Here is a 9405-nt window from a genome sequence, read left to right as displayed (position 1 = left end):
TGCAGCTTCAACAAACGATAGTTTTTTGTACCATACATAAGTGTGTACGTACACTATAGCAAAGTGAGGCTGAAATGCCAATTGTTTGAAATGTACCTGAAACTGGGATGCAAGAAATTGCTTAGACTTTGCACTATGCAGGATTATACTCAATCTTCTAAGAGTATTTGCTACACAAAAGTGGAGTTTTCAGTAAATAATAACTCATACATGTTGACTACAGACCAAAAGGACTTTAGGTTAACATTGTCCAATTCTAGATCCTAGATCTACAGGCCACTACTGCAGTAACCAGTCGTAGCTAAATGTATTAGAAATGGTAGTAGGCAGAGCTGTATATAGGGCTCTGGTAGTAGGGGGTTGGAGGTGGAATGCTATTCTAAGAGTCAAGCAACAGCTTTAGTACAATGACTATGTGCCAAGTTGCTGCAGTTAATGACCTCCAGCATTCTGATATTAAACAAATTTCAGCTTTAGCAGACAGATTGAATCTTGTTTTCCATCATTTGGTTACATTAATTCATAAATAATTAAAAGAGTGACATACAACAGTGAATGACAGCAGTTAAGTCTCATCATTTCTCGTGCATTTTCATACTCACTCAATTAGACCGTATTGGTTGAGATACAATTTGTAAATTGGCAGAAACGGATAGAATGTCTTTGCTATGTTGCTGCATTTCCCATTTAGTGGATGTACAATAGCATTGGCTTGACATTCAGTACACTTGGATCCCAAGCAGCTACACACGCAGTAACCGATCTGATCATGACACTGATATGACGCAGGACAGCAGAAACCACAACCTAAAACAATACATCTAGTTGTTTGGATGCATATGAGAAAAGACAAACTTCTGGTTACTTTTAGACGGTTTGGAGGTAACTGGTGTTGTTGGTGCTTGTGATTGTGTTGGCTCAACTGATGGTCGTTGTATGAACACTGATGATGGAATATCAAGATTTGCATACATGTGTCTTGTGTCTCTACAGAGTGACGATTCACCATCCTATAAATATATATAGACAAAGGAACTCATGATGAAGCCATATGAAGTTTATGCAATGATATGTAGAGTGTACCACACAAATGCATTGAATTGGACCATCCATCATTTTCTCTCCGTGTTTGTACATTGATCCACTGAATAGACAACCATCTATGAAAAGTTGACGATATGCTAGATTACCACTTGCAACATTCAATTAGACTTCACCTTTACAAGTAGGGCATTCGTGGATTGGGTCTTGGTACAATGTCGTGCCATTGTTGCAGGTTGAAATACTGCAATGGCACATAATGCTTCCGTTTACACATTGACATGTTTTACGTTCGACGTCCCATTGAGATCCGTTACTGACTTTGTCGCTTCCTCTCATGCAATACTTTGCACATTCACATCCTTCCCACTTCATTAGAGATGAGTGTAAGCTACTAATTTGATTAGCAAGAATATTTGAATAACCGTCTTTAGTTTGTTCTAAATCTAAGAACAAAAGCAACAGAAACGTGAAGGTGTACCATGGGTCAGGCCCAGATCCAGATACAGGGGGTTACAATTCCTCTTTTCCAATAGGCGTGGTTCAATAATTTCAATAGAAAGAGAAAATTAGTAATGCTATAAATAACTGCTACCAGGTCAACCTCCTCTTTAAAAAATTCCTGGATCTGGGCCTGATGGGAGCATGGGTAAACATTTTGGTGAGACTGAGCAGGGTTATGCATAAATTAGGAACAATAATACATGCGTAAATTGGAAGGTAGAAAAACGGTGACGTAATGTTTGATGTCACAAACTCCACCGTCTGTTCACGTCATCATTCCGTCGGAGTTTGCTTCATTTCCAGCAAACATTGTATGCAACGTGTCATTACGCAACGTTTAGTAGGCTGAGAAAAATTTACGTCATTAGCTGCACGGTCACTGTGCGTGGGTAGTCAATTATTACTAAGGGGATGGTTGGTGCGATGATTGATTTACTCAACACTGTAAACAAACCATTCAAAGATTGACGTGAAATGTCATCACACTCAGAGTCGAAGAAGACTTGTGCAGCCTAGGAACACATGACAATATACAATTTGATGTGAGCAATAATGCAGGCCTGCAAAAATGTGCCGAATTACCCGAAGGTCGGTGGTGCCGTTCCCTCGCGAGAGGAAGTATGCAGCAAACAAGGTATCATCACTGTCGTTAGTACGAAAGGCTCTATCGTTGGCGACATAGCGCGAGTATATCTTAGAGCAGTTGATGTAGAATACAAGTTGATCATTTGCGAACACAAACGACAGTTCTGTTGTCTCATTTAGATTGAGGTCGTAGTAGAACGTCTCCTCTCTCGAATTATTGCCGTTGCAAAAGATGAAGACAATCTGATGTCGGAGCGGGTACACGTCGACTCTGAAAAGTGACTTGCATTGGCCATTCCTTGGAATGCGGTTCAACCGAAAGCTGCTGGCCGTCTGAGTAGTCGAGGGAAGAGCAAGCTGTAAACGAAGATTTGCTGTTTCGTTGCGGAGCAAACGCTGCATCAAAATGCGACTGATGTTGGCGGCCGAAGAATCAAACAAAACAGGGTACAGAGTCTTGTTTACTGTGCCGTTGGCGTATGGTTCGTTTAACACCAGCGGCATCAAGTCGATTACCCCATCTGCAGCTACAACATGCAGACAGCAATTTTTGTTCATATTTCAATATACCATAACTATTTATTCTCTTACCGCAAGCTGCACGATATGCATAACACAGAAACAAGAGAAATACGTGGAAGCAGGGCTTCATCTCGTGTAGATACCGAGCTCCGCGAATTCTGTCGCTTGACTGTCGCTTGGCTGTCGCGCTTTCTAGCAAATATGACTACCCAAAGCCGCCTGTCAAACTGTCAGTCGTGCTAACGCCGCGTAGTTATGCCCACTGACGTCATCAAGAATGCCATAAAAATCGTAATTCAAAATTTACGTCACTCTACATTTGCATCTTGCGTTTGAGCGTGTAGATATGCGAGGCGACCTTCTGGTTACGTTTTCAAGCGTCTAGGCTTGCGGCAAGAAAGCGTCAAGTGCTCGTCGGGTCAGTCAATTTACAAGTTTCGTTAGCAATCGTCGCTTACTTTATGACGCTAGCAGAATGGCGGTACTGGGATTGATAATTAAATGTCGACAGTACAGTACGTGATTTGGGTTTTTACTATCAATAACTTTCTGCATCACACGTGACCAGAACAACATGGCGTTTTGACAGCACTATGGAAAATTGCATAGCAGGAGTTGAATGATACTATCAGTGCAATTCCCCGGACAAGAGCGAATGCATCTTCCTTGTCGTTGTCTACGTATTTAGAGCTGCTTCGAGTGTCGCACTGTACTGGCTAACAAAGTGAAATGTTAATTAATAAATCCGATTTTTATTTGCCGATAGATAGATCATAGGGCTTCTGATTCTGAAGCGCCTAGTGTCAGCGCTATCAGTCTGGCTACCATGACGACGGAACGTTTGCATCGAGTGCTAAGGTGTATGGCTAGATAGAAGATCTTTTTACTGAGTTTTGAGAGACTGGTTTGGATGCGTTTGGTACGTTTGTATGGGCTGCATTTTAGATTCCTCTCATCCTGTACCCATACAGTAATACAACGAGATAGCTGCTGTTGTCCTCTTCTTTCGTTGTCGTGTTGTGTACGCAAGACCATCAAACGCGAGCGACTACCAGTAAACTACAGAACATAATTTAGTCAGTTGGTGGACGGTTGTAATAGATTATGTTTTCAAATTGAGAATTTGATGTTCAGCACCATCCGCACGTCATGATACACTCCTTCTTCATGTAGTCCGCGAACATGCCTTGTGTGGAACAAAGTCCCTGCTTTTTAAACTCTTTGCAAACAGAACTTTTTGCCATGTCTCGACATATACCTATATATATATATATATATATATATATATATATATATATATATATATATATATATATATATATATATACAGCCATGCACTCGGTCAATTGCTCGACACTGACAATCTGAAGTGACGTACCACAATTGCAAGTTTTATGACACTGTTGACGCATGGTAGCATAGAAATAGTGAGACGGATTACAGTAACCTTGAAAACTCCAAAGTTTACAGTAGAGAGAATGGTCGACAACGGCTGCAGACAAACGAACAGACAGCATGCATGTGACCGTTTCTTCACTGTCCGTGCGTACGTGTGCGTGTGTGTGTGTGTGTGTGTGTGTGTGTGTGTGTGTGTGTGTGTGTGTGTGTGTGTGTGTGTGTGTGTGTGTGTGTGTACGTACACATGCATGATATGCATGCATGCACCTTGCGACAAATGATCGGTCGAGCAGTTCTTGCAGGCAGTACAATCATCATTCGGTTGACCGCCGTTGAAACACGAAAACAAGCATTCTGAAAAGAAACCAGAAGCAATGAATAGAGAAGCACTACCCAGAAGCAATAATCTAATAGAAACACCTAAACAAGTCACCTTTACCTTTGCAGAACGTTCCTCCGTATCCCACCGGACAGACACATTCCGTGCAGTCGTCGTTCGGTGTACCTCCGTTCTCACAAACCAGACCACAAGCTGACAAATTGGCTTAAAATATATTCAGAACGTTTACAGATATGCATCACTGTCACTCACTCTGACATGACACGTTGGTCCAGTATGGTAGACACGAACATTGGCAAGTATCGTAGTTGAAAATGCCTCCGTTGAAGCATGTATCGATACTCGAACAATTCACGTCTCGGAAAATGAAAAGAATTAGATCGTCTACATTAGCTTCGAGCTCAAGAATGGATAGTTAATTAATAATATGTATTTATTGAACGCTTGTCATTCAAAACTCAAAAGTCCAAACTGCTAAAAGAGTGTGAGTGTTTATTAGACAGTGGCTGTTTTCTTGAGTTTTGTTCATTCAGCGCACACACACACACACACACACACACACACACACACACACACACACACACACACACACACACACACACACACACACACACACACACACACACACACACACACACACACACACACACACACACACACACACACACATACACACACACACACCTTTAACATATCGTTATCAAAAGTCCACTAAAACATACATACTCAACCTCATCACACAAATCAGAGCAACTTACCGTTGTAGCTGCTGCAATTGTACAGTCTATTTGTCAGCTCTACATCCAATTGTGTCAGTGTTCCAGCATTGCCAATATCCCTACTTCCAGATTTTGATGTAATTGTCACATTGCCGTTGGCACTAAAAGTATGGGCTGAGAAATGCATAACTGAATGCAAATTATAGGGCAACCCAAAGTTGTCGACCAGTCCACTAGAGTACTTTTTAAACTGATCTTTATGTTCTGAATCGATGTTTTCCCATATAATATCGATATATTGGTCTCGATCTTCTCGATTATGCTCGTGATATAATCCTATAGCATGGCCAAATTCGTGCAATGCTATACCAGCCTCCTCGCACCCAGGACCCAGACTCAAAATCTGAGGTCCTGCCTTGACCTGAAGTCCAATTTGGGAATGACATCTACACCATGCAGCTTAATTACCATGCAACGCATTCACACAACTGAAATCAAAATACTTACAATTTATTAGATGTTATCTTGAGATGAGGCTTGCTGTTCAAGTCATTGTCTGCAAGAGAAAGACGCGCAAACTGAATGCAGGTCTTACTCTCCCATTCACTTATTGCCCACTGTATTGCGTCAATCGCCTTTAGACCTACAGAAAGAATACCAGACGAAAGCCAACATGAACAACGAAACGAATACAAACATACTCAAGCTCTCGGTTAGTAAGTACGGTATTGTGGCATTCGGCCACAGCATCCTGGTCGTTGCTACTCTCTTTGTTCTGGTCTTTGCAGGCACAATGTCGACACACCTCAACTCTGGAATAGAAATATTGCTTTGATCTCGATCAGTGGTTCTCACCTGCTCAAATAACACAAAAGTTTACTCTGACAGCTAAAATCTGGCTGTTTAGGCAACCAACGCTGTTGATAATCTAGTAACTCATGAATTCAATTTGTTAATTTCGACACGTACACACGCACGCACACACACACACACACACACACACACACACACACACACACACAAGCGCACGCACACTCACACACACACACACACGCGCGCGCGCGCACACACACGCACACCCACAACACCCATACATGCACGCACTCAATACACGAAGCCGTCCAGCACACGCACGCAATCTAGCACGGCTACTTAGACTACTAAATATTCGGATTTCCTAGCACCACGACAAACGCTGCACGAGTTCTTAACCGAAAGAGACTGTTCACTTGAATCCGCGACTATTAACTAGCTACCGAGTATCAGAAATCGTCGTATTTCCTTCGAATAGTGGATGTCCTCGAATAGATAGAAGCCGCCCTCGTTTAGAAGCTGCTGCTGAAGAGACCAAGAGGCCGCCCTCGAATTGAGGCCACACTACTAACTTAAAAAAATTTAATTGAAGTCTGCAAAGTTACTGGTTACGCCCATATCACATGCTTTCAAGGTTCCGCGTCAATCTCATCGCATTACGCGCACTTGTCTATAAATTATATTTCTAGTAGCACAAAGTACAGCAATATGTACCGGTATAGTCGCTAAACCTGCCGCGTTGCAATTGGTACCTTCAAAAGTGTCCAACAGAAAGAAATATGACCGCTAGTCAGGTAACGCGGGAGCAAGGAGCGAGGCGAACTGGCCTGGGGACGAGGCTAACGTTCAAGTACTAGAGTCCAACGTGTCACGGTGTGAAGAAGAGACCTAAAAATAGAGGCCGCCCTCGAATACAAGCCGCCCTCGTTTAGAGGCCACAGTTCCGTAAGCTTGTTGAAAATAGAAGCCGCTTGCACTATTCGAAGTAATACGGTATCTAGGTGTTTCTGTGAGCCCGCTTCAAGAAACAGTCAGGAAAGCTAGGCCAGGAAGTTTGACGGAAGTTGTGCATTAAAAGATAGATTTACTCTATTGTAAAGCTTCACAAAAAATGTCAAAGGCTGTGACAATGACGTCGTTTTTCAAACTCAGATACTAGAGCATGCGCATTGACAGATTTCGCGTGATCGTGATGTGTGGCTGCAGACATCGAAAAACTATAGTAGTGCTCGATACTCACTACGCATTGCTCGAAGTACGGGTATCTATATTTACTTTAAACATACTCTTTTCAATGTTCTCTGGTTGGTTTGCTCATGCACGCTTTTTCTTTGATATCATGATTCATCGCAGGTATGTGTTTTCATGCAAAGCAGATGAGGAAACCATGCACATCAAGTTTGTCTATGGACGCTTTCGCTTAATTAATTAAAGCTAATAAATAAAGAGCAAGCACAAAACAGTAGCAACGCAACAGACCCCAAACAAACTTACAAGTGTCCAGTGTGTATGTAACAGTATCCATCCCAATACCAGCGTAGGAAACACCAAGACAGTGACCAGCATATCTGCAAAGAGAAAGACGGGCAACTACTACTGTACAGCTAGGACAGTAGAGTAGATTATATAATGACGGTTGTAGGCTATTAGTAACTAGACGTGTTTCAGAGTAACCTGTTTAATTCATAGTTACCTGGTAGTAAATTATGCTTGGACGAAAATATGTCTGCAGAGACGAAATATACATAGCAATACAACCTATTCTAGGAACTCTAGTTCAAGGTACGTACCAAATTTTCAGTTGGAAAACCTTGTTCTGGTAGCTGAGACAAAAGGCTCCCCAGTTAGAATGTACTATTATATACACAAACCGTACTGGCCGGGTGTTCACACGTTTCTTTGTCAAATCTAGCTATTTAGTTGAAAAACCATTTAGTCTGTCTACGTACTAGCGGTTGTGGCCTACTCATTTCCCGAACTCTGCAAAGTAGCATGCAGCAAGCGCGCAAAAACTATTATCTAAACGGTGGCACAATTACAAGCGCTTCTCTCGAGTTAGACTGTATATACCTGTCCTAGCTAATTACTGGCTAGACCTAATTCGATCTGACAGTCTAGATTGCAGTTAGTACTGTTACATTGTGAAATTTCGCAGAAAAAGCGATTTAGTATCTAGACGTGGATAATTGCGGTTTATAGATACTATATAGACTATATATACATAGTGTAGCTAGAATCTACTAGATATAGCTCCACGTTTTGGTAGGAAAATTTTAGTGTTGTCTAGCAAGACGTATCAAGCGGCCACAAAGAAATCTATTGGTCTGGCGCTTTAATATGCCTTTAGCTGGACTAGCTGGACTAGCTATTTTCCCTTGCATCCATGCCTAAAACCGCTCCTGAACACAGACTACTGACCTGCCGGAATAAGATTTACATACGGGCATTCGAAATACCCCGGATTTTTATGTTTCCTAGCGGTTCGTGGTCTTTCGCTCTCTGTACCAGAAGCTTGCTCAGTTGAGTTGGACGCTTCCGTCATCCCTTGTTTTATTCAACAGGACGGGGAATGGCCGAGAATGGTTAGTCAATGTGCAACACAGCTAGCTAGAGTACGTGCTGCATGAGTGTATGTACCTAAGTAGATACATGTACTGTAGACGCAGACACCACGCACACAAATATGTAGGATATCATGGTGTTGAATTAGACTGGCTGCGTTCGCACTGGTGATCACTTTGCTAAGTTTCCTCTGAACCCTGCATCCGCACCCTGACGTCATCATTCCTTGTATGGCCATAAATCAAGGTTATGACGTCAGGAAATGAAGGGGCGTGAGAAGTTACGGGGGCGTCATACATACAGTGGTATATATCAACAATACATTACCGTAGTCTAGCTAATTGCTTCTAACTTAATTAGATAGTAGACATAATTTCTGAGTTTGGTGTGACAGTATTGCAGGAGACTCATTCGAGTGTTAGGGTAGCAGAAATTGTGGAATGGTACTGACTACTCCACTATATACAGGGTAGCAAAACATGACATTTTCATAGGCGGACAGAGGGAAGGGGTCCTGGGGACCCCTCCTCTTCAACAACGTGCCTATTTCAGCCGAAATATTAAATGAATCTTGTTTATTGTGTTATTAAAGTGAACGTACCTTAGTGTTTTGAATGATGGTTACTTTGTTCAATTCTAAACTTATATGTCTATAATTATCTAATGAGTATGCTAGGAAATTAACCCTAATACAGATTGAAGTGAGTTTGTTGGTTCCGTAGGTCATATATACAGATTTAGCTGCTATGGGGCATGGTCATAGATCATCCACAGTGCAATACATTCTGTTTAAGCTTTCTTGTCTGGAGTAAATCACGGCTCTGAATGCAGCAGATACCCGACCATCACTCTGAAAATCCTGGGCCAAACACTGCTAGCATATCTATGCTATTAGGCTGTAGCCTGGAAATACAATAATTA

The 9405-nt window shown here is 41.9% G+C and overlaps 3 protein-coding genes across 3 annotated transcripts in view; 1 reads left to right on the top strand and 2 right to left on the bottom strand.

Annotated features, from left to right (window-relative positions):
* Positions 1-432: 432 nt before the first annotated feature.
* LOC134187379 (protein NEL-like) lies at positions 433-2810 on the bottom strand. The gene is made up of 7 exons (XM_062655496.1): positions 2722-2810; positions 2128-2657; positions 2000-2057; positions 1218-1487; positions 1084-1160; positions 866-1010; positions 433-807 (listed from the first exon to the last, which is right to left on the bottom strand). Exons 1-7 carry the CDS (start codon positions 2780-2782, stop codon positions 599-601), a joined length of 1350 nt encoding a protein of 449 aa, XP_062511480.1. The 5' UTR covers positions 2783-2810; the 3' UTR covers positions 433-598.
* Positions 2811-3592: 782 nt separating this feature from the next.
* Positions 3593-8464, bottom strand: LOC134186482 (zinc metalloproteinase nas-13-like). The gene is made up of 9 exons (XM_062654463.1): positions 8341-8464; positions 5617-5809; positions 5192-5555; positions 5075-5101; positions 4643-4790; positions 4490-4582; positions 4318-4404; positions 4031-4144; positions 3593-3910 (listed from the first exon to the last, which is right to left on the bottom strand). Exons 1-9 carry the CDS (start codon positions 8462-8464, stop codon positions 3783-3785), a joined length of 1278 nt encoding a protein of 425 aa, XP_062510447.1. The 3' UTR covers positions 3593-3782.
* The window catches only part of LOC134186609 (putative inhibitor of apoptosis), a 2134-nt gene continuing 1108 nt past the window's right edge, over positions 8380-9405 (top strand). Inside the window, exon 1 of the mRNA XM_062654605.1 lies at positions 8380-8504. Within this exon, the coding sequence (XP_062510589.1) occupies positions 8492-8504 (13 nt within the window). The 5' untranslated portion in view covers positions 8380-8491. The remainder of the gene's footprint in view (positions 8505-9405) is intronic.

This window comes from Corticium candelabrum, chromosome 11 (genome assembly GCF_963422355.1).
Source record: "Corticium candelabrum chromosome 11, ooCorCand1.1, whole genome shotgun sequence".
Classification (NCBI taxonomy): domain Eukaryota; kingdom Metazoa; phylum Porifera; class Homoscleromorpha; order Homosclerophorida; family Plakinidae; genus Corticium; species Corticium candelabrum.
Note: the sequence above shows the minus strand (reverse complement) of the source record. Positions and strands in the feature narration are given on the sequence as shown.

Bases quoted from the DNA above. Each gene is read 5' to 3' on its own strand.
- LOC134187379 (XM_062655496.1), bottom strand. From the start codon at position 2,782: ATGAAGCCCTGCTTCCACGTATTTCTCTTGTTTCTGTGTTATGCATAT. The intron at 2,658-2,721 runs GTAAGAGAATAA...TGCATGTTGTAG, and splicing joins TGCATATCGTGCAGCTTGCG to CTGCAGATGGGGTAATCGAC. The intron at 1,161-1,217 runs GTGAAGTCTAAT...AACTTTTCATAG, and splicing joins CGAATGCCCTACTTGTAAAG to ATGGTTGTCTATTCAGTGGA.
- LOC134186482 (XM_062654463.1), bottom strand. From the start codon at position 8,464: ATGACGGAAGCGTCCAACTCAACTGAGCAAGCTTCTGGTACAGAGAGC. The intron at 5,810-8,340 runs GTCAGTAGTCTG...CGAGAGCTTGAG, and splicing joins TGTAAATCTTATTCCGGCAG to TATGTTTGTATTCGTTTCGT. The intron at 4,145-4,317 runs GTGCATGCATGC...GTTTGTCTGCAG, and splicing joins GACCGATCATTTGTCGCAAG to CCGTTGTCGACCATTCTCTC.